Raw genomic sequence first — 24,489 nt, 5'->3', positions numbered from 1 at the left:
CAGGGTACCCAAAGTCTATGAAGTTGTCCCTTTCTTCCCTAACATCCTGCCTTCTGCACAATCAAACCTAACCAACTCTTAAGTCTCAAGTTTCTAGGTACAACACTGTCCAACCTACTCACTAGTAAAAATTTATACACTAGCCTCTTTTCGAAAGAAGGAAGATACTATATGGTCTTGGATTGAAAATGATACTAGGGAGGACTGAGAAGTATGATTCCAAGGAGAAACAGGACATTTCCCTATCTGAGAATGGAATTAGGAAAGGAGAGTAAAGTGAACAAAAAAATGACTTCTTTCTCCAATTCCATCTGGTTTTGCTACTTCTCAGTCACTTGCCTCTTTTTCCTCCTGAGGGAAAGAGGATCCATTTTTGCTTGTAATACTGTATCAAAATTTAAAGACAATTATACTGTATGTAAATTTCAGCCTAAAGGAAGATCTTTATTAAACAGGTTGACTTCTAAATGAACCTGGACTTGAGAAATTCTCATTCAAATGAGGTATCGACATAAATGATTACAAAAGGGAAAGATAGCTGTCTTATTTTCATCCTATATTCAATTGCTTAAATAATGGCTTTTTCCCTTGAAGTGATAGTTGCTCAGTCGTGCCCGACTCTTTGCCACCCCATGGACTGCAGCCCACCAGGCACCTGTGTCCATGAGATTTTCCAGGCAAGGATACTGGAGTGGGTTGCCATTTCCTTCTCCAACAAATTCATGTAACTACCACACAAAAACAGTATTAGTCACAAAAGAAAAACCAATACCCAGCCAAAACACAGTATTCATTTTTTTACCTATCAAATTGACAAAGGTTATCTCATCATTAGCAAGGGTACAAGGAAATGAACACTAACCTCTGGTGAGGTACAATATTTAGAGGAAACTTTTGACCATGGTTCTTCATTTGTACAAAATATGTATAGAATGTTTGCTGCAAGCATCTATTCGAGAAAAGATAAAACAAATACTCAAATATCCAACAATAAGGGACTGCTAGGTGTGGCAGAGTAGAATACTGTGCAATTACTAACATTGCAGAGCAAGGACGGGAAAACCATCAGCAGGAAAAGTGACAAACCACCACATGCATGACCCTACCCAGTCCCTGGCCACCTGCACCCAGAATCTTGTCTGTTACTAATCGGTCTTCAGGGTGCTAAGCCCAGTGCGCTCTCTGCTTCAAAAAGTTCTTTCATAACAAGAATTCACATGTACTGGCGCTTTAACTGTTCTGTTTTTCTTCCTTTTACTGTTAATTTACGTAATTTACACCCACTGCTTCTAAATTTGTAATCTACAAAAAGCTTTCAATACATCACCTTATTTGATTTGCAAAACCTAAATATTTTTCTCATATTTTTTCAAGCTAAAAAAACAAGAGAAGTTGGCTCTTCCCGGGCCTTGTGACTCAGGGACTCAAACTTCACTAAGATGCTTTCCCCTTCTAGCACTCTACCCCCACAGTGCCATCTGAAACAAGGCCCTCAAAGTGCCTAACACTGTTTTACATATAATAACAATCCAATAAATCTGCCTGAATTCCTGCTTTGATAAACTCAAAGTTTTAATCCAAGACAGTGGACCTAAACCTTAAGTGTGCTAAGTTTTTCCGTCCGTCCGTCCCGTCGTTCAGTCGTGTCTGACTCTTTGCGACCCCGCGGACTGTAGCCTACCAGGCTTCTCCGTCCATGGGATTCTCCAGGCAAGAATACTGGAGTGGGTTACCGTTTCCTTCTCCAGGGGATCTTCCCGACCCAGGGATCGAACCCGGGTCTCCTGCATTGGAGGCAGACGCTTTAACCTCTGAGCCACCAGGGAAGCCCGTGCTAAGTTTTTAGTAATACGTAAAGTTTTAAAAAGAAAAACAGAAATTAGGTGATGAGTTCTGGTGATATTTTATTTAGAAAACAAAGACCCACCCGGACCAAAGTCACAAAATCTTATTTTTTTTTTTAAATGTCACACTAATTAGATGTAAGGTCATCGCAAATAACAGAAGTATTTACACATTGAACACAAAATAAATATAAAACAACTGAAATCAAATTAGTTCTCCATTGATTCATTTTGCATTCCCACTGCTCATCTTCTGTTTCATTTTTCTTTGTCTTTTGTAAATCCTTTTCTTTCTGGCTTTCAAATCGACTTTTGGCTCTGGTTTCACCCACTGTATTTCTACCGGCTTTTCCTCAGCCGGCGTAACAAAAACATCTGCAGTGGGATCATGGGGAAGAATCGTCTTTGGTTCTTTTCTCCTCAGTTTCTGCACGTCTTTCACTTGCTGTTTCTCTCTGTATTTTGCAGCTGTGATGGATCTTATGACACGCCGATGCTAGAAACAAAAAAAATATGAAAGGTGCTTTTGAATAAAAATAAACATTTTATACACAGCAAAGACATTCACTTATGAAACCTATTTCCCTTCATCCCACATCATCAAAAAAAAAAATTTGTAAGACTGGATGCAGCAAAAACCAAATTCAGTTTCACAGTTAACAGAACACTTATTTGACAGAATTACTTTGGCCCAAGAGTTTTAGGACATCAAGGACCCACTGAGCATAAACAGCTTACCATGTTTGGTGACTGGTAGTGAGGATTTTCATACAAAGTTGGTCCTCCAAAACTTCCCTGGAAAATCTTTATAAGATTTAAGACAAAACGAGGTCCTATTTCTACAAGAGCAGCATCTTCTTCTATGATCTTTAATTTAAAAAAGGAAACATTTCATTTTTATTTGAATAAAATACTTCTGAATGGTACATGGGCTATATCCTCATTACAAATGTGCCTAAAAGAACTGATAACCAATAAAGTTAAGGTGGAAGGGAAACTTGGCAAATGCCACATCATCAATATTTTCTGAAATGTATTACTGGTTACAGGTAGCTGTCATAGGAAAATATAAATGTTTTTTCAGTGTGTCTTTAAAATTGAGTCATTTCAATCTGATCTGTATGTAGCTTCTCACAATGCAGGTCTTTTTGCAAAACTGGTCAGATGAGTATTTAAAACTGCAACCATAAGAACAAAATGTATTCAAGCACCCTATGGGGCACCCTTTCAAAATTTAAATCAACCCTTGAGTTGTTTTTATAAACCTAATTCAAATTAGATTAAAAGGCATATAAAAGGATACATGGCAAATTTTATTTTTGAATGGCTATTGACTGTGGAATTAAGGAGCAACTTCTGAACCACAAATATTGCTATTGTTGTTTAACATATGCCTGCATTCAGAAGTTAAGAAGGGGATATGTTTAACTCACACTGCATGGTATCTAATATAACAACACAAGCAGAAAAAAGCCAGTTTACTTCACACGCTGTCTGAAATTCTGTCTTGCTGTTTTCATCCACCTCTCCTCCTGAATGAATGACTGTATGATTCATCTAATAGTTCTCCTCAAATGTTTTCTACGGGGGCTATGTTTTTCTAAGTCTAAAACCCTACCCCAGCCCCAGTAGACTCTAACCTCTTAGGAGAGAAACTTATATTTTACTCAATGTATAGTGACTCGTGAGAAAATCCATACTCCGTATCAGCTGATAGCCATGAACTTAGGTTATGAAATAGGGGTTGTTTACTACAAGTCTGTAGGGAAAAGAAAGCTATGTGAGAGAAAAAGAGTATCATTTGCCTATTCTATATCATAAACACTATATATCCTAACTTATATAATTAAAAGTTAAAGTTAACCTGAAAGTTCCGAAACCATATCCTATTATCCAAAATGGTGAATGTAAACACATGGTCCACAAACGGCTGGCTTTTGGGATGATACCGTGGTGTACTGAAGATCTAGTGGAAAAAGGGACACATTAGTTCTGTATTCTATGACATACCATGTGTGTTTTAGATAAAGTTAAAAGGAAGATACTTATTTATAATATTTTACTAAAAATAGTTTCTAGTAAAGATTATTTACCTGAATTAAGAGTTCTTTTAACAAAGCATAATGTGGTAATTCATCAAAAGCCTATAAAAATAAAGTGAACTTATTATTTGACAACATTAATTTTGCTTAAAATTGTGTTTCATTAACTAAGTTTAATTATACAACTATATCCACTCAAAAAAAACAACCATGCACAGTAAGAAAATTAAACCTCACACACTGAATGGGAAACTTACAGGGTCAAAAGACAAGAGGGGCCGAGAACCTTTTAAACAGTTTCCAGTCATCTTTAGCTCAGCGAGGGTATGAACTAGAAAAATTATAACAACAAAAACAGTTATCACTTTGGCACAATTATCCCAAAAGACTATTTTCAATTTTCTCACAAAAAAAATTTAAATTGAGTCAACTTACTATTTTGAACAAGGAATTTAGCAGATGGTCCATGAGGTGAATTTGAAAGCCTAAAAAATACAAAAGAAGCTTTTTCAACTAATTAGAATTTAGAAGGTAAAAGCTTACTACCAGCTCAATTTAAAAGATACCACAGAGACTTCCCTGGTGGTCTAGTGGTTAACAGCCTGCACTTCCAATGCAAAGGGGCACAGGTTTGATCCCTGGTCTGGGAATTAAGATCCCGCATGCCACATGGTGCAGTCAAAAACATAAAATGCAGTTTAAAAAAAAGAAAAGATACCATAAAGTACTAACAATATTCACATATTCCCAAACTGATTTAATACATTCTCTTTCGATATTGATTTCTAAAATAATTTCACAATTTTAAAAGAAAAGACTCTGTATGATTTCAATACCTTTAGACCATGGAATTTTTGCATTTCTTGTACATCCCTAGATATGTTCCAATGTCTCCTGCTTTATAGTCTCTGTGAACTTGAATAGAATTTGTATCCTGCTGTTGTGTTAAAACTGGATAAATCTTAATTATACTGAATTGGTTCACAGTGCTTTTCAGGTCCACTATATTCTTCTACTTTTCTATTCATTCTATTAATTTTTGAGTTTGATATTGAAACTCCAACTAAAAACCATAATTAATTACTAAAAAATAACTGTAATATATTGTGGAACTATAACTTTTATTTTCCAAGTCTCCTGTAAATGTGTTATACTTTCATAATTTAAAAAATTAAAAAATACATTCTCTTACCACATATAGAGATCTTGTTTTTTCTTAGCTTCAAAATAGATACATTTATTGCAGTTTTTCATTTCACAAACCTAAATGGAGCAAAGTATAGAAAAATGAAACAGATGATAAAACTAAGATCTAAAGCAATTCAAAGAATGAATATTCAGATTCCTCCAAGAATACTTCGGCAGGTTAAGAGGTTACAAAGGTCTAAATAAAAGTAGATTTATTTGCAGAAATGTTTAGATTTTCTGAATAAGGTAAACTATGCTCTGCCCACCTCTTTGACGGAAACAGCTACTCTTTTTGGTCTAGCATTTTAACTGACCTCCCTTGGGGAACCTTGTCTTCTGACCATATTCCTATGTACAAACTACTAAGATTAAAAACAAACAACCCCAGGAATAAAGCACATTACAACCAGACTCACCAACTGTAGAAAAATAGTCCTTAAAGAACCAAAAACATCCTTCATAACCATTACTTTGACGTTTAACTCTTTTGCTGTTCTATTTTAAGCTCAGGAAATTTATGTTTTTCCTCCCTCATCTGTACTACCATTTCTGTGATCTGGTTCTGTAAAATCACTAAGGGGTATACAAAACCTATTTCAAGTTGAATTAAACTTCAACATCTTAAAGATTTATAAAGTCGCAAGTGAGAAATGCACAAAAGCAGTAAGGGAATGAGGTCCTTTATTATTGAAGCATTTATGAATTAATATATATTCACTGCTGCTGCTGCTGCGTCACTTCAGTCGTATCCAACTCTGTGTGACCCCATAGACAGAAGCCCACCAGGGTCCCCCGTCCCTGGGATTCTCCAGGCAACCTGAGGCTTAAAGAATTCATCAATCCAATGCTTTTGTTGCTTACTTTCTTGGAGTAAATACAACTACATGCTAAATTGTGAGCTTTAGTTGCTGCAATCCAGATCCTGTTTATGTTTCCTATCTTCACTTGAAATTATACTACCTATTAGGGGCCTGATTCCCTCATTGGAATGTAAGTTCCATGATGATTGGGACATTTCTTTTAACACTGTTTCTATACAATAATCCCATGATAGAACAGGGCTTCAAAAATTTGTGCTAAATGAATAACAGAAGCCTTTCTAATAACTAAAGAGAAGTATCTAAAACAATTCTTCTAAGTTTTAAAAAAATTTGCTTTAAAAATGGAAGCTTAGTCTTCAACACTACTTTGAAATTTTAACCTACTGCTAGTCCATAATACCTTAAGAGCAAATATCACATGCACTGCTTTTAATACTAGCAAAACACTTTCCTCAATATGCTTATTGAGAAAAGACAAACTTAAGAATGACCAAGAAATAATATATACTGAAGCACTAAACTATGTGAAATAGATAATAAGTACTAGAAAAATTCAGAAGGTACAGAACAACTTAAGTCACTGGATAACTGACTTATTTTTTAAATGATCAACTTCTCATGTTCTAAAATACTGTTTCTAAATAGTGCTGATAGAATACTTTACTTCCTTAAATTACCTCATTAATCACAAATAACTTATCTTTACGATCCATTTTAGTATCTGTAAAAAGAAAAAAAACAATTAAAAAGATTCCAAAGCTACTTCTTCAATCAAATCACTCATACTTTCTAGAAAATTAAATACTGTTCAGTATCTTAATAATTTTCAGTTTAAATGAGATTTATTGATCTTCAAAATGATTAGAGCTGAAGACACATGACCTCTTTAAAAATCTTGTTCTTTTGAAATGCAAAAATGAGTGATTGAAAATAGTCCTGAGGAATTATAAAGATCTAGGCAGTGTTTCTTTGTGTGCAGGCATACCTCAGAGATTCTGCCTGTTCAGTTCCAGATGACCATAATGAAGAGAATATTGAAAGAAAACAAGTCATATACATTTTTTTGATTTCCTAGTGCATATAAATGTCATGCTTATACTATACCATAGTCTATCAGATGTGCAAACACATTACATCTAAATAACAATGTACATACCTTAATTTAAAAATATTTTAATGCTAAAAATGCTAACCATCATCTGAGCCTCCAGTGAGCCACAGTAGTAACTTCAAAGATCACTGATCACAAAACAACAACAATGAAAAGGTTTGACACATTGCAAGAATTACCAAAATGTGACAGAGATACAAAGTGAGCAAATAAATGCCATTGGAAAAATGGCGCCAAGAGACTCGCTTGACACAGGGTTACCCCAAGTCTGCATATGGAGAAAAAAAAAATTTGCAAAAAAGTGAAGCACAATAAAATGAGGTCTACCTAAATTTTATGAATCTCTTTCCAAAACAAAAAAATTCTCACAAACCAATTTTAGGACACAGGTTTTAGAAACACTCACTTAGGAAACAAATTAAAATTCTCTTTATGTAACTACAGACCTCAGTTTCAGAAACACTTGTTATTTTATTCAGAAACACTGTTATGTTATTACCAAGAATTAAAACCTAAGCACCTCCCAACACAGGTACAAAAAACAGCTGCATGAGAACACTGTCATGGTTCCAAATCCCATTACTAAATTTTTTCATTTGCCTGTAAGACATCCCATTATAAAAGAAAAAGCTTGGCATTTAGGAGTAGACTGAGTCCTAACTTAAAGGTGCTTCAAGTCATACTCCTGGTACATTACGTTTTTTTAAGTTTTATTAAGTTTGTTTTGTTTTAAATACAGAAAATAATACATGGAAGTCCTGATTCATTTAGAAGGACAAACCAGCTCATGGCCTCTGAGAACATTACAATGAAGTCATTCCTGGACTTTCAAAAAATGTTTCAGAGAAGACAATGCTTAATGAATTTTGCAGAGAATTTCTAAAAAATATTAATTGGAAAAATCTTGGCACTGAACAGCCAAAACTTCTGAGAAGTCATTGTTCTTTACCTGACGTGCTGAATGAACAAAGTGTGCCTAGAAGTGAAAATATATAAACAGGCAAGTTTACAAATATGAAATCTTAAAGCATATGATATAAAAGCACCTGCTTTAGAATGAGGCATCAACATTCTCAAGTCTTGCATTAAATGTCTTGTTCTGAAATTTATTCCTCTAGAAGAAAAGATGAGAATCCGTTCCTTATTTTTCCACTTCCCCTAAAGGAAAAAAAGTGTGAGAATTTTAACATTTCATGGTGAATCTATCTTGTTTAAAAATAAATGCTTCCAAGTAGCAACCCAAACAATCCTGACCTCAGCCTTTAATTCAATCTCAGTAGCATTTACTGACCCCAGCTGCCACCCAGAAACCTCCCTGGCTTCCCTTCCTTTTGTTTTTCTTCAATTTCTCCAGTTCCTCCTCCTGATTATGACAGTTCTCATAATCACGCTCACAGCTTTCACTGTCAACTAACTCTACAGAAAGATAAGGAACTCTTTCTAGCTCAAATAATCCAGTATCTGACTTACCTCAAATTCAACTTTAGGATACCAAATCTTAAAATCTGGTAAACTTCCTTATTATTTTTCTGATGATGTCACCATCATTTCAGTCCCCCATGCTTTGAATCTTCCACTTGCCCTTATCTCATATAAGCACCAGTAAATGCTGTCAATTTCTGTTTCCAACAACTCTTAGTCCTCTCTTAGTGATACTGCCTTCAAGGTTCAGATTCTTATAATCTCATAACAATCTCAGATCTTCAAATGCTAGTCCTCCCTGCCAGGAGCTCCTCCAACAGACAAGGTGGACTACCACCTGCTTGCCCCAATCACATCTTTATCTTGCAGGGTTTTCTAAATAAAGTTCAAAACAACACAGCTTTAACACTAGATTCTAAAATACATTTATATTTCTACCTACACTTTAGCCAATTTGGCTGTTTTTTTTTCAAGTCAGCATTTTATCCACTTCAACACCTCTGATTAGTTTTTTTTCTCTCCCTCTGGACTTATATTGTTCCCTCTAATTTTTGAATATCAAAATTCTGCCCTTACCTTGGAATCCAATTCAAAGGCTAAATCCTTCATGATCCCTTACCTGGTTACTCTAAAGGAATCTTTATCTCCTGCACTTAAATAAAAAGTTTCATATTATGACTCAGTTGACAGATACTATCACATTTCTTTTTAGCTCCTAAAGGGAAGAGTGAGAACACTAACATTTACAGAAAATCTACAAGAAGTCCAGTTTACTCTTCACAAAGAGTAAATTACATTTTCTTCCTTAGTTTGCAAGTGAGAAGAGTTCAAAATGTCCCTGTTAATTAATATCAGAGTTAGAATTCAAGCTTATCTTTCATTCCTCAAAGCTAACTCCTTTCCCAGTGCTTGTCGCCCACTACAAATGGTCATTTACCTATCACTCACTATGTAGTATATAGAGATCTATGCTAAGTTGTGATGGGGGTGGCGGGGGACGACGTAAGGAAATTACTAAATCAGAGCAATTGTCTCCACAATATTTTATCTAGCTTAAGGACCTCTCAGATGAATGCAAGACTCAACAACTTGTGTTCACCTTCTTCTGAAAAAAAAAAAAAAACCATCAACTTACATATCAGTTCTTAGTTTCCTTCTAAACTCCAACATTTTAGGAGAAAGTGGTTTTAGTTTTGCAATCCCAAAAGCACGGGAAACCTAAGTTCTTACAGTGCTTGGCACATTAAAAAACTTTGACGAATACACCTAAAACTCATACTATCTACCCCAGTTTTCCATATCCCTTGAGAGTTACAAATCAAACAAGTCGGGGATGGAATGGGAATGAAGTTCAAGAGGGAATGGACATATGTATACTTATGGCTAATTCACGCTGTTGTACGTTAGAAAACTGTACAACACAACACTGTAAAGCAATTATCCTCCAATTAAAAGTAAAATTAAAAAAAAAAGATCACGTCTAAAGCATAGTCCCAAAGGACAGTGGCTTTTTAAAGAACCGCATAACCAGCTTCAACATTTAGAATATGGGCATATTCTGGATAGCCCATCACTGGAAGGGATATATACTCGAGAGAGACAAACAAGTTTAAAGAATTCCTTCCTCTGACAACAACAAAAACGAAGGGAATGAAGACCAAACACTGTTAACAGTCCCCGAAAGTCGCTTCTCTGCGAGCTTTGAAATCGGTCAAGTTGCTCCGTCAGCAGCCTGCCAAGAGTGCAGCCACGTGCACTAGAGTTAGATGTAAACGCGGCAGCGAGTCCCGCCGGGGGAGCTGAGACGGAGCTCCCGTAACACCCCCAGCAACTCTGAAACCCGAAGAGCGGGAATCAGGTAGGTACCACAGCGAAAGCGCGTGGAGCCCCGTCCGCAAAGCCCCCTTTACCTTGCAAACTGGGCCTGGGATCCGATCTTTCTCTGCTTCCGCCGCCTCCTCTGATATGTCGTTCGGCTCAGCCGGCAGCTTGCCATCTCTCGCGTCTCTTTTCGGCTTTTTCGCCCGAACCGCCAGGCCTCCACGCCGCTTCCTCTTGGTCGCCGCCATCCTGCGCCGCGCCTCCGCTCTGGGCCTTCCTTCCGGCTCTGCCGCTCGCTCCGCCTCTCCGTCTCTATGGTCCCGGCCCCCAGCTCCACAGTCCTGCCGCTCTATGGGGCCGCTTTCCCGCCTCTATGGTACGGCGCGGTCGGCTCTCTAGGCCTCTCCCATCTCTGTGGTGACGGTGGCCGAGGTGGCCGGCGTATCTAATAGAGAGGCGGGAGCCGCTCCACTTCTCCACGGTTTTCTAGGAGCTGCATCCGGGCGCTGCGCAAAGGTAGGGTTTGGGCGTTGGGGCTCCTAGGACGAGTCTGGAAGCGGGTCGTGGGCTGCTGAGTGGTGGTGGGTGGTAGTCTGGGTCTCCTGGAGGGCCTTGCAAGCACTCGAGCCCGCCCCTCTAGCGCGCATCCTGTTAGAAGCACGATTGGAGGCGCGGGACAGCTCTTCTCTGGCTGAGGAAGCGGAGCCTCTGTTTGGCTTAGCGAAACTGGCCCCGGTGACCGTGTTAGTTGCGTATTTCTGTGCTTCGTAACTTTTCGTGTTTCTGTCCCCTTGCTGAAGACGACGAAACCCTAGTTTACAGGGTAATTTCCCCCAAAGTTAGAGATAGTTAAGTGGCAGCGGTGGCGTTTCAGTCCCTGCTGCTTCGGCGAGTTCAGCGGCCAGGCCTCTTCCACTCGGCTCAGCGCAGGTTGAAATCGCGGGCCTCGTCAGCCTGGACGGGGAGTTTTACTGTCGCATCTCATCAGGAGCATCCCTCGGGGCCGAATGCGCCGTGGACTATGCCCCTCCTAACCCAGCGGATCCCAGACGAGAATGATTACTGCTTAGTGGCCAGCCTTGACAACGTCAGGAACCTCTCCACTATCTTGAAGGCTATTCATTTCCGAGAACATGCCACTTGTTTCGCTACTAAAAATGGAATCAAGGTTACAGTGGAAAACGCAAAATGTGTGCAAGCAAATGCTTTTATCCAGGTATGGAAGTTGGCACCTTTAATCCAGTGACATATGACATTTTTCACCCAGCTCAATGAATTCCAAGGGTCTTCATTTAAGTTCGGAGCACAAAATATCATTATTGAATTCTTTTTCTCTCCTGTAACAAATCCTTTTCCTATCGTGTATTACAGAGATAATGGTTAATAATGTCTAAAATATATTAGACTATAGGTGGGCACTTTTTCTTAGTGTTTTTTATGTTTATATGTTTAAATCATTTAATCCTCACAACAGCCCTATGAGGTGGTTCTATTATTATTCCCATTTTACATTTGTGGAAACTGAGACACTATTTAAGTGATTTGTCAGCAGTCCTATAGCTGGCAAGTGGTTTAGTTGGGATGAGAACCCACAACATTTGTTTCTGTAGTATATGCTCTTTTCCACTACCTCCCTATTATTTTTTTTTCCTCTTATTGATTATAATCTGTGTTCTTACAAAGTAATAGTTGCATGGTTCAGATAGGATTTCACATTTAATTTAGCATTTTTTGGAACACCTAAGGGCACAGTATGACCTCAGGTATAAAGGGATTAATCAGACATGATTCCTGTCCTCAAAAGAAATTGAGAGTCAGTATTACTCATGCATTGTCTAATTTGTTTGGCTGTTTTCGCCATGACCTTAGCCCAGCTGATGGGCACAAAAAGGAGACAAGGAAGAGTCATGTAGGAGATAGCTTAGCTCCAAGGAATTAGATGAAGGACCTTTTCATAAAGTTTTGCATCAGACTGAAATCAGTTACACCTTCAACTACTGAGTAGTAGTATTCTAATGGATCCCAGTTGAAAGAGTTTAAGATTCGTTGATTGATAATCAGAAATTTTCATGGGTTTAGCACAATATTGTTATTTTAAAAACATAAAGTGAGCTCTAGAATTGTATGTGTGCATTTTCATTCTTTAACATACATTTTCACGTTTACTTTTTTCTTATAGGCTGGAATATTTCAAGAGTTTAGAGTTCAAGAAGAGTCTGTTACTTTTCGAATTAATTTAACTGTCCTTTTAGACTGTTTATCTATTTTTGGATCAAGTCCTGTGCCAGGTGAACTATTTTATTGTCATTATAATAACAGAAAAGCATTTCTGGATGGTCAGAAAAATACAGGAAAAATTATTAGAATATAAGTAATATAAACATTTGTTTAAAAAATTAATTGCCAATTTATTTTTCATTTGCCACAAATGTATTCTGATTTTTCACAATATTAGTAGATGCTAATGGTTCTTATATTTACATTTCACCTTTTAATTTACAAAGCTTTTAGGATTTTAAATTTGAACTAATCAAAAGAATACTTTGAACATGTCTTAGATATGTTTAACATTGAGAAATGTATTTTAATTGCTTCTTTTCCCTAATTTGTCAAGAATTATAGCTAATGGCAAAGAAAAACAGATACCAGTTGTCCTGACTCCCAGTTCACTGTGTTTGACATTTGCTCTTTTGTCTTTAAGACCTATTTATAAATTAAGTTTATTTTCCTAAATGCTTTTCTTTAAAATAGTCATATACTTTCAGAAATAGTTAAAACTACAAGGAAACCCCAGAAGGATGATTTTTACTTCATAGGAAAGGATCAGTTATGGTTCTCTAAAAAATATGTTTTAATTTTGTACTGACAATTCCGTTATTATTGGAATTGGTTAAAATTATACATTTTCTAATGCAGCGATCCCCAGCTGGTTTTCCATCGGAGCACCTGTCTTCTTCCACTCCTCAGTGTGACTCTCTACCCAGTAAGAAAGAGGTGTAGTGTCCTGTCATATTCCTTCTCCTCTTTAGTGTTTTGCAGAGCTAAAACCCTAACCTCCATTAACCACCCTTTTTCTCCACATTAGACCTTAAGATGTGGTGAAATATAAAGACTATCTCCCAGTAGAAAACGTTGGAGGGGTCCTTATCACAGTGAATACACTGGTGTTATAAGAAGACAATACAAAAGCAATCCATTGTTAACACAGATTGAACCTTCAAGAATAGCATAATCTATCCTACAACAGTTATTATTAATACATGCAATGTGGACCGTATAGATGCTCCATCTTGAAGTTGTATATTTATATATAATCCCCTAGCTATTTCTGAAGTGGTTTTTTTTTGGGCAGCCTGAAAACAGTTTCAAAGAGTTATATTTTATTCCCAATCTTTTGCAGTTATTTTTGGAATTTTCTACACACAAGTATCATCAGGAAAGATGTGATCCCTTCTCATAAGGATATACATACATATATGCTAGAAATGGACACGGTAAAATATTCTTGGGTTTTAGGCATGATTTGAGGAGAGGCTGAGCCCAGAGCTCTAAAGCTAAGCCCAGAGTGTGATTTGTTTCCATGCAGGGACTTTTACTGCACTTCGGATGTGTTACCAAGGTTAAGACGTGATCCCTTCTCATAAATATATACATACATATATGCTAGAAATGGACACGGTAAAATATTCTTGGGTTTTAGGCATGATTTGAGGAGAGGCTGAGCCCAGAGCTCTAAAGCTAAGCCCAGAGTGTGATTTGTTTCCATGCAGGGACTTTTACTGCACTTCGGATGTGTTACCAAGGTTATGGTTACCCTCTGATGCTGTTTCTGGAAGAAGGAGGCGTGGTGACAGTGTGTAAAATCAACACTCAGGAGCCTGAGGAGACTCTGGATTTTGATTTCTGCAGCACCAATGTCATTAATAAAATTATTCTGCAGTCAGAGGGGCTCCGTGAAGCATTTTCCGAGTTGGATATGACGAGTGAGGTTCTGCAGATCACCATGTCTCCAGATAAACCTTATTTCAGGTACTTGAAAGCCCTGCAGTCCTGATTGGTGTAGTTTACTTCATCTCCCTGCTTACACATTTGCTTAGGATGCAGAGTTTTTGTTACCCAGGTTGTGAGAATTTTCAGAACTTGAGAGCGTCTACTCTTACTTCATACTCTTATATGTCAGGACACTAGAAGACCCAGGAAGATTAACTCATTATTTAAAGCTTCATAGGTAGTGTTGGTTTCTAGAAGAGTAGCCCCATCTCTGAGTTCATAAACTAGTGGTCATTTCATTGTTGTACTACTTACCATCATAGATCAGTTGCATTGTGAGGAAAATTTTGCAAAAGGTGTTTACAGCATATGGTATCTCTTTTTCCCAAGTTAGTACAGGATGCTGGAGGGAATAGGTGTTTTTTATACATGGTTCGTTCACTAAGTATGAATCACCTATAGTGTGCATATTTACCTTATTAATCACTACAGGAAGGAAAAGCTTAAAATCAAGGTGATGAGGATATACGTGAAACACCTTAGAGAGAACAAAATTACATGCCATTAAGATACCTAAGGGACCAGCACAGAAGTACTTAGGGAGGCATGGTCAAGGTGAGCTTCCTAAGAGGACCATTTTCAGCAGGAATATAGTATCAAAAACTGTCAAGCTGCTTCTCATATTTTGACCCAACAAATGAAATGGCAAAACTCTTCAGGATTAGAATCAGTTTAGAGAGAGAATTTATTTCTACTCTTTTGAAATATTTCAGAATATTAAAGGAAAGGAGTTAAATACATATGGTATGAGAGGTGTTATTATTCTTTTTGTATCTACTTTAGAAGAACTGCAGGCTTTTCTTATTGGTTGCTGCTGCTGCTAAGTCACGTCAGCTGTGTCCGACTCTGGGTGACCCCATAGACGGCAGGCCCACCAGGCTCCCCCGTCCCTGGGATTTTCCAGGCAAGAGTACTGGAGTGGGTTGCCATTGCCTTCTCCAGTGCATGAAAGTGAAAAGTGAAAGTGAAGTCCAGTTCAGTCGTGTCCGACTCTTTGCGACCCCATGGACTGCAGCCCACCAGACTCCTCTGTCCCCAGGCAAGAGTACTGGAGTGGGTTGCCACTGCCTTCTCCGAATAAACACTGCTGCTAACTGCTGCTGCTAAGTCACTTCAGCCATGTCCGACTCTGTGTGAGCCCACAGACGGAAGCCCCACCAGGCTCCCCCGTCCCTGGGATTCTCCAGGCAAGAACACTGGAGTGGGTTGCCATTTCCTTCTCCAATGTGTGAAAAGTGAAAGTGAAGTCGCTCAGTCGTGTCTGACCCTTAGCGACCCCACGGACTGCAGCCTGCCAGGCTCCTCCATCCATGGGATTTTCTAGGCAAGAGTACTGGAGTGGCTTGCCATTGCCTTCTCTGGAATAAACACTGAGGTTCCAGAAAAACAAAACCAAAAAACACTAATTTATGCTACTTAAAAGCTGACAAGTATACCTCTATGGTTCTAATGCCTTTGGAAAGTCTTCCTAAGAGGACCTCTGCCCCACTGAGCCCCACCAGCTCAGACGCTGCTCATGCCTTTGAAGGCCTTCCGAGATGGTGACTGGCCATGAGTACACAGTGTCTGAAAGACAATCACTCTTCCTCATTCAAGAGCTGCAATGTTCGTGGACTTCTCCTCACTATAAACTCCGTGACCTCCAACCCAGTTGCTGGTAGTTTAAAAATTGGCTCGACTGGTTAAAATGCTAATCAATATGGAAATGAGTATAACCCTACTTAAGCATTAATGTGAGTTAAAGATTCCAGACACTAAACAGAGTATTCCAGAGGCTCCTCATCTAAATAATCTCTCTCAGCATGGGTGACTAGATGGATCATGGTATTTTTCATCTCCTATACAGGAAATTATTTGGTGGTGGGGAACTGGAAGTTGAAATATATTTTTCTGGATATGTTAAACTTGAGCCCGTGACACTTAAGAAGTAGTTGGATAGAAAGGTGTACAGTTCAGGAGATCAGTCTAGACTAAAAATATAGATTTGGGAACCATCAGCATGGCTGGGCATGAACAGCATGGCTCAGAGAAAGAGGTGATGTTAGAAGAGAGAAAAGATGGATTCTAGGGAAAGCCAGCAAGCACCTAGGTCTTTATCACTGCTCATATAGTGCTCACATACAGTGCTCATATATGTTAATTCCAGGTGGCTCAGATGGTAAAGAATCTGCCTGCAATGCAGGATACCCGGGTTCAATCCCTTGGTTGGGAAGGTCCCCTGGAGAACGGCATGGCAACCCACTCCAGTATTCTTGCTGGAGAATCCCATGGACAGAGGAACCTGGTGAGCTTCAGTCCATGGAGTCTCAAAGAGGCGAACAGGACTTGAGCCACTAACACTTTAACTTTCCAAAACATGATCAGTAACTTAAGTTACTGAACATAAACATTCACAAATTGTCTGCAAACTACTGATATTCCCAAGCAAAGAAAACCATAAAACAGCCTGAAAAGCATCTGAGACACACAAAAGCCCTAATTGCTTGGTGGGGCAGTAGACATAGCTGGCAGGGCCCTGGGCTTGCCGTTGACATAGATCAGGGTCTTCTGTCACTCCTCCACTCTCCTGTTACATGGTTCTGATTTGAGGAAGAGGGAAGGACAATATCAAAGTAATAAAGAGCCCCCTAGATTCCTTTTGTGACTGGCTTTTTGCAAAGTCATTTATTAGTTGCTAGCTCTCTGTACTGTTTAGGGGAAGCTGGGGTGTGTGTGTGTGTGTTCACGTTTTTAAATGAAATAAAACTGCAACCGTAGTGAAGTGTATGAGGCAGGTTGTTCTATTTGTAATCTACCTCCTTCCTGGGAAAGTCTCTGATTTTGAAACATTCACAGAGTTCTTCTTAGCATCAAAAGGTGACATACCACTTCAGATCAGTATTCACTGGAGAGACTTATATTTGGTAGCTGTAGCTGGTATCCCAGAGAAGGCAATGGCAAGCCACTCCAGTACTCTTGCTTGGAAAATCCCATGGATGGAGGAGCCTGGTAGGCTGCAGTCCGTGGGGTCGCTAAGGGTCGGACACGACTGAGCGACTTCACTTTGACTTTTCACTTTCACACATTGGAGAAGGAAATGGCAACCCACTCCAGTGTTCTTGCCTGGAGAATCCCAGGGACGGGGGAGCCTGGTGGGCTTCCATCTATGGGGTCACACAGAGTCGGACACGACTGAAGTGACTTAGCAGCAGCAGCAGCAGCTCTCTCTACTCCTGCAGCATCCTACAGGAATCTTTATTATGTCGTTGTTACTTACAGTGCCTTGTCTACAGCTGTCTACATAGCTGTTTCACTCACCAGAATGAGCTTCTTAAGGAAGTGTTTGCTTATTCGGATACTAATTATTGTTGAACCAATGAATAAATGAATTGCTCATTTTCTGCTATAGGTTATCTACTTTTGGGAATGCAGGAAGCTCCCACCTTGACTATCCCAAAGATTCTGATTTGATGGAATCATTTCACTGCAATCAGACTCAGGTCAACAGGTCAGTAGGGTGCTATTTGGTGATGAAGGTGAGGTTAAATACTATATTTCTGTTCAATTTTTTTAAGACTTTCAACGTGTAGATAAAAGTATAGCAAGAAATAGTAGGTTGCTGGGTTTACTTGGGAATTTGGCATTGTGATAGTGAATTAAAATTTCAAAATGAAGAAAATATTAGCAAATTGGACAGCTATTTGATTCTGTTTATATTTGCTGTTTGGTAGTTCCTAGCTGACTTTTGTCCTTTACTTGGAATTATGCTTTAAATGTGTCCAAATAACAGCTTTTTGTTTACTTTTCTGCAGATACAAGATTTCTTTACTGAAACCCTCTACAAAGGCATTAGTCCTGTCTTGTAAGGTATCTATTCGAACGGATAACCGAGGATTCCTCTCATTACAGTATATGATTAGAAATGAAGATGGACAGATATGCTTTGTGGAATATTACTGCTGTCCTGATGAAGAAGTTCCTGACTCTTAGTCTTCAGGATGGCAGTCACGCACTGTTTATGCACACAGGCATAGTAGGTCATGTTCTCATGCTGAGTGCAGTGCCCTTCATGACTTCCTGTTAAGATTTTCTAAAGGGAAGAAGCAGGGAGGAGGAGCAGCACAGTCCCTGTGTCCTGATAGTTGCTGCAGGTTTTGTCAGTAATGTTGTCACGTAGTCACAGATTATCCAGTACTGGACTAGTCTGTGGTTCTGTCTTTTGAACTCACGGAAATTGTTATAAGTCAAGGTGCATAAGTTTTATGTGTTATTCTACTTAAGTAGGACATTCCAACAGTATAAAAATTTGAAGTTTGGTGAAGCCATATCAGAAATGTTCTTTTATTTACTATTAGAAAAAGCAGTAGTATATGGGCATCACTTCCTGGTTGGAATTCCGGAGACTCTGTCGTAAAGCAGTGGTTCTCAGAGTGTCATGCCTAGACCACCTGGAAACTTGTCAGAAGCTCTGGGGGCGGGGTGAGCAAACTACAGTTTAAGCAGCTTCCCCCCTCTTCGCACCCCCGAGATTCTGATCCTTGCTAGTTTGAGAACCACTGTTTTAAAGGATATTTTTTAAAAATAGCATTTTAATTGCATTAAAGTGACTGCTTTTACAGGTGATGTCTTTGCAAGTGTTCTGAAATTTAGGTGTCACCAAACAAGTCTGAATAATTATATGATTTATTTACATTTTGAAGGCATCTATGAATATGATATAAAACAGTCTTCAGAATGACAGATTTTCATCTTGTTCTGAAAACCATTCATTGTAGTAAGTACTTATTAGATACCTTCTATTTGCCTCTGAGAGTTCCTCAACCAGGGCTTCCCATGTGGCTCAGTGGTAAAGAATCCACCTGCCAATGCAGGAGACACACGTTCCATCCCTGATCCTGGAAGATCCCACATTCTGTGGAGCAACTGTGCCCATGTACCACAGCTGCAGAGCCTGTACTCTAGAGCTTGGGAGCTGCAGCTACTGAGCTCATGTGCCCTAGACCCCGTGTTGTGCAACTAGAGAGAAGCTTGCACACGATGAAGACCTAGTACAACCAAAAATATATATTTTTTAAAATTTCTCAACCAAACCAAGGCATGTCTCAGTGGGTGGGCACATAGGCGCTGCTCCCAGGTACCTGTACGACTCGTGCAATGCTGGGTACCTAGCCCAGGGTGAATGCCCGATAACTAGTTAAGTCTTCCAGGCAGTCTCGGGATGCCCAGCTGGTACAAAAGTCATTGGAGTTGTAAAGTTATAGTATGTGTTCAAGAAGGAAATGATTGAATCTGCCAAATGTCCAGATGTTTTTTGGTCTCAATAAGCATTAAGAACAAAACATGTCTAAAACATAATTATGAAAATAATCAGTAAACATTTCAAGGACTACAATTTTCCTTTAAATTTAAAATTGGACAGTTACTTGGTTTTTTCCTATTGGCATGTCTAGTATCTAAAATAGTGCCAGGATAGAGTAAATATTCATCAGATAAAAGGACTTCCACTTTCAGATTATTTCAGTTCAGTTCAGTCGCTCAGTCGTGTCCGACTCTCCGCGACCCCATGAATCACAGCACGCCAGGCCTCCCTGTCCATCACCAACTCCCGGAGTACACTCAAACTCATGTCCACAGAGTCGGTGATGCCATCCAGCCATCTCATTCTCCGTCGTCCCCTTCTCCTCCCGCCCCCAACCTTTCCCAGCATCAGAGTCTTTTCCAGTGAGTCAACTCGTCGCATGAGGTGGCCAGAGTATTGCAGTTTCAGCTTTAGCATCAGTCCCTCCAATGAACATCCAGGATTGATCTCCTTTAGAATGGACTGGTTGGATCTCCTTGCAGTATAAGGGACTCTCAAGAGTCTTCTCCAACACCACAGTTCAAAAGCATCGATTCTTCGGCGATCAGCCTTCTTCACAGTCCAACTCTCACAACCATACATGACCACGGGAAAAACCATTGCCTTGACTAGACGGACCTTGGTTGGCAAAGTAATGTCTCTGCTTTTTAATATACTATCAAGGTTGGTCATAACTTTCCTTCCAAGGAGCAAGCGTCTTTTAATTTCATGGCTGCAATCAGCATCTGCAGTGATTTTGGAGCCCAAAAAAACAAAGTCTGACACTGTTTCCACTGTTTTTCCATCTATTTCCCATGAAGTGATGGGACCAGATGCCATGATCTTTGTTTTCTGAATGTTGAGCTTCAAACCAACCTTTTCACTCTCCTCTTTCACTTTCCTCAAGAGGCTTTTGAGTTCCTCTTCACTTTCTGCCATAAGGGTAGTGTCATCTGCATATCTGAGGTTATTGATATTTCTCCCAGCAATCTTGACTCCAGCTTGTGCTTCTTCCAGCCCAGCGTTCCTCATGATGTACTCTGCATATAAGTTAAATAAGCAAGGTGACAATATACAACCTTGACGTACACCTTTTCCTATTTGGAACCAGTCTGTTGTTCCATGTCCAGTTCTAACTGTTGCTTCCTGACCTGCATACAGGTTTCTCAAGAGGCAGGTCAGGTGGTCTGGTATGCCCATCTCTTTCAGAATGTTCCACAGTTTATTGTGATCCACACAGTCAAAGGCTTTGGCATAGTCAATGAAGCAGAAATAGATGTTTTTCTGAAACTCTCTTGCTTTCTCCATGATCCAGCGGATGTTGGCAATTTGATCTCTGGTGCCTCTGCCTTTTCTAAAACCTGCTTGAACATCTGGGAGTTCAGATTATTAGTCACTATTAAAGTTGAACCTATGATTAAATAAGACTGACATTTTTGCACACTTAAGACTACTGTTTCAGCTGAACATATCTTGAGTAACTTAGAATTCAGAAGCTAATAAATTTAATTCTTTCTCAGTCACTGTAGCATCAAGATATGATTTAATAAAGAATTTTCGAGTTATGTGTGTTCTGTTTGACTCCCTAATTTATTTGCTAGCTTAACTTTGTTCAAGTTCCTAGGAGAGACCACTGGGGGGAGCGCTTCCTTGGGCAACGCAGATGCTTTGGTGACTAAGTTGAGTTCATGTGTCACAGAAGACTAAGATTTAGCTTTGCCTTTCTGAAGTTTACCTCATATTCTTTCTAATAAAATTGTACTTACGGTAGCTATTTTTTTCTATTTTTAATTAGTTTATTCCCTACTTATGATGTGCTTCCACCTAGAACTGATGAAATGATTCAAAACAAAAAATGTTTTTATTGTTGTAATAAAAGTAAGTCTTGTAATACATGTTTTGTTTTTTTACAGGAAGCCACACAGTTTCTGTGACACTCTCAAGTCCTGCTAAGTATTAGTTACCGTTGCTGAAAGGGCAGCATGTGCAGCCCCGACAGCCTAGGGTGGGTGGGGGTTCAGAACTGCATAGACTCCCTTTTCCCCTTTCCGTCTTCATACTGCTGGCTCTTGTCCCCACCTGAAACGAAATCTGTTGGGTCCTGAGGAATTGGGAAATAGTATTTTCTCTTTTCCTGAGTTTGTATTTGTAGCATTTTTATACGTGTGTCAGGTTATACGTGCTCCCTTCAGCAGTTAGCAGCTGTACCGTGGGTTTTCCTGCTCCAGCAGTGGACAGCTAAACTCCTCCTCCATTTCTAATCAGAAATGCCCCAGGCAGCTGGTACAGGTGTTCCTGGCATCTATATCTCAGTCACTTCAGAAGCCTCAATAAAAGAGTAAATGTTTGAAGTAGGTTATCTTTTTGAAATTTATAGCTCGTTGACTGGATGTAACTCCTAGTTAATAGTAGTGGCTCTCACTGGTAAAACTAGAGGTATTCAGGATATGTGAACTAAATTATTTCAGAGTAGTTCCCCATCCCTGTACAGAAAGAATATAAGAATCTAGTGAGGCTTGTAGTCTGTACCCTTAGGACTGGTGCCTGAGGCTTGACTTTTACTTCCTGCCATTTGTCCAGGGATTTCTGTTGCTTGTTGCTGACTGGCTTAGGACAGTCCCATCACTGGAATATTGTTAGGTTTGCCTTAAGTGGACCTTTAATGCAAAAGGATAAGGTTAGGCATCACAACTTACAGAGCCGGTTGCATAAACTCTTTGTATGCTTGCTGCTGCTGCTGCTAAGTCACTTCAGTCGTGTCCACCTTTTAGCAACTCCATGGACTGCAGCCTACCAGGCTCCTCCGCCCATGGGAGTTTCCAGGCAAGAGTACTGGAGTGGGTTGCCATTGCCTTCTCCATGTATGCTTGCTAATGAACATTTATTAAAATTTATATGTGGGAGTTTGAGCTGGGCTTGGTTTTGTTTGTTTTCTAATTCGGTTACAGGGGCTGAAAAAAAGTAGCTAACCCTCATCTATCTCAGAAATTTCAGTGCCCAGTAACCAGAGGAATGCATAAGTTGTGTATGACCTTATGGACTAGGGTGGCTGGAAACCTCAAGTGTCTTGATTGGTTGTCCAGATTGCTGCTTCCCACTGAATGAGTTTAGAAAGGAGCTTAGTTCTCAGCTCCAGTTTTCCAAGAGTGAAACTTAAGTTGTATTGTGCTCAACATTTCCAATGTGGTTTCTTAAAACTTGGGGATTTCATAAAATAGTAACATAAAACTTTTAGAACCAAGATAGATGGCAGCTTTCTATTTTGTCAGATATGAGGATATTAAAACCATTTCATAAAGCATTTTAAAATCTCAGGGGACAGGTGGAAATTTAAACTGTCAACAAAAATGAGATACTAAAAATAATTTCAAATGAGACAACAGGGTTACACAATAATGTTTTATTTTACAATGTAATACTTTATGCTATTGTTTTATTGATAGAGGTTTGTCAGTTTGGAAATGTTAAGACTTTGGGACCTCACAAAATAGTAAAATTTTAAAAATTTTAGTGCCACCCAAAATGGGAGTCCCAGTGGCCACTTCCAATACTTTGTTTTTATCACAGTCATTGTTGAAAACCTGATTCCAACTGCATGTGTGAAAATGGAAGCCACTCTTCTGAGGCTGCTTTAGTCAACTCAGCATGTTCTGGGCAAGAACATCAGTCCCATCTCCAAGCAGGGCTAAAATCTGCAGTGAGTCACTGAGTGACTAGTCGTAAGTACTTGCAGAGAAGGTCAGTGGAATATAGGTGCCTTCGGCCAGAACTGTAAACAGAAACCCTGCTCCTGGGTGCCAAGCTTAAAGCATTCATGGAATCAGCTGAGGGATAGCGGCAGCTACCAGGAGGAAGCCTAGCAGTCTGTGGCCAGACCACGGGATAAACCAGTATATATATATCCTTCTGTCCTTCAGCAGAACACTGCTCACTACTAATACTGTGGATACTGGCTGATTACTAGGTTTTACAGACTAAACAGAATGAAATGAGAAAATACTGTTTTGAATAACGAACCAAGATGTGGTTGTATGAGCATTGATGAGTGATGGAAATGTTCTTAGAAACACACGTGGATCGTGTCTGAGCTCCACTAAGTCAGCTCAGGTAACTGAGGAGCGGTAACAAGGGAAAAATAAAAGCTACAGTACAAACTGAATCTGATTTCTCCTATGTCCCTCAACACAACAAAGGAATATGATTTGAGACTGCCAATTTCCTAGATACACACTGGTTCAGGGCCTTCTTTTTTTAAGTTGCTCAGTTGTGTCTGACTCTTTGCAACCCCATGGACTGTAGCCCACCAGGCTCCTCTGTCCATGAAATTCTCCAGGCCAGAATACTGGAGTGGGTTGCCATTTCCTTCTCCAGGGGATCTTCCTAACCCAGGGATCGAACCCAGGTCTCCCACATTGCAGGCGGATTCTTTACCGTCTGAGCCACCAGGGAACCCCATTCAGGTCCTTATGATTTCTTTTTTAACAACCTTGGTGAGTATTCCATTCCCAAAACAAGTCTTTTTAATCCAGTCTGGTAGGGGCAGCATAGTGGGATGGAAAGAGTAGTCACTGTGATTCAGGTGACTATCTGCTTTACAGTCACTAGACTGACCATGAATGAATCAATCCCTCTTGTCCCTGTTTTCTTCATTTACAAAAAATCAAAAAGGCCTTATGGCTCTAACATGCTATGACTTCAGTAAACCAAGTTAGGTCAGTGTTCCAGAAGGTCAAACATTTCCTCACAAAGCAATTTTAGGTACCCCAAACATGTTATGGCTAAAGACATTTACAAGTACTGTATTAAAATGCTCACGCATAAACTACTTAGGCACTGCAGAACTTTTTTAAAAAGTCAGAACTGGAAAGAATGA

General features: G+C 39.4%; 2 protein-coding genes across 3 annotated transcripts; one reads left to right on the top strand and one right to left on the bottom strand.

The window, feature by feature from the left end:
• Positions 1 to 1,887: 1,887 nt before the first annotated feature.
• Positions 1,888 to 10,551, bottom strand: BRIX1 (biogenesis of ribosomes BRX1). The gene is made up of 10 exons (XM_055422194.2): positions 10,339 to 10,551; positions 8,053 to 8,164; positions 6,573 to 6,616; positions 5,079 to 5,149; positions 4,322 to 4,371; positions 4,144 to 4,217; positions 3,938 to 3,988; positions 3,709 to 3,810; positions 2,583 to 2,711; positions 1,888 to 2,340 (listed from the first exon to the last, which is right to left on the bottom strand). The coding sequence occupies exons 1-10, from the start codon at positions 10,495 to 10,497 to the stop codon at positions 2,071 to 2,073; spliced, it is 1,062 nt and encodes a 353-aa protein (XP_055278169.2). The 5' UTR covers positions 10,498 to 10,551; the 3' UTR covers positions 1,888 to 2,070.
• Positions 10,552 to 10,613: 62 nt separating this feature from the next.
• RAD1 (RAD1 checkpoint DNA exonuclease) lies at positions 10,614 to 24,486 on the top strand. Of its 2 annotated transcripts, XM_088827646.1 has the most exons (7): positions 10,614 to 10,765; positions 11,238 to 11,465; positions 12,429 to 12,537; positions 14,020 to 14,278; positions 17,688 to 17,786; positions 18,091 to 18,145; positions 21,530 to 24,486. In XM_088827646.1, exons 2-7 carry the CDS (start codon positions 11,271 to 11,273, stop codon positions 21,548 to 21,550), a joined length of 738 nt encoding a protein of 245 aa, XP_088683772.1. In that variant the 5' UTR covers positions 10,614 to 10,765; positions 11,238 to 11,270; the 3' UTR covers positions 21,551 to 24,486. The 2 variants fall into 2 exon arrangements, with proteins under 2 accessions (XP_088683772.1, XP_055278170.1); XM_055422195.2 differs by lacking the exon at positions 21,530 to 24,486 and having other exon boundaries at positions 10,615 to 10,765; positions 18,091 to 20,140.
• The last annotated feature ends 3 nt before the right edge of the window (positions 24,487 to 24,489 follow it).

The sequence above is a fragment of the Moschus berezovskii genome, chromosome 18 (genome assembly GCF_049115385.1).
Source record: "Moschus berezovskii isolate FMDL1 chromosome 18, NW_MosBer_1.0, whole genome shotgun sequence".
Taxonomy (NCBI): Eukaryota; Metazoa; Chordata; class Mammalia; order Artiodactyla; family Moschidae; genus Moschus; species Moschus berezovskii.
The sequence above is the reverse complement of the archived record's forward strand: the minus strand, read 5'-3'. Positions and strand labels throughout refer to the sequence as shown.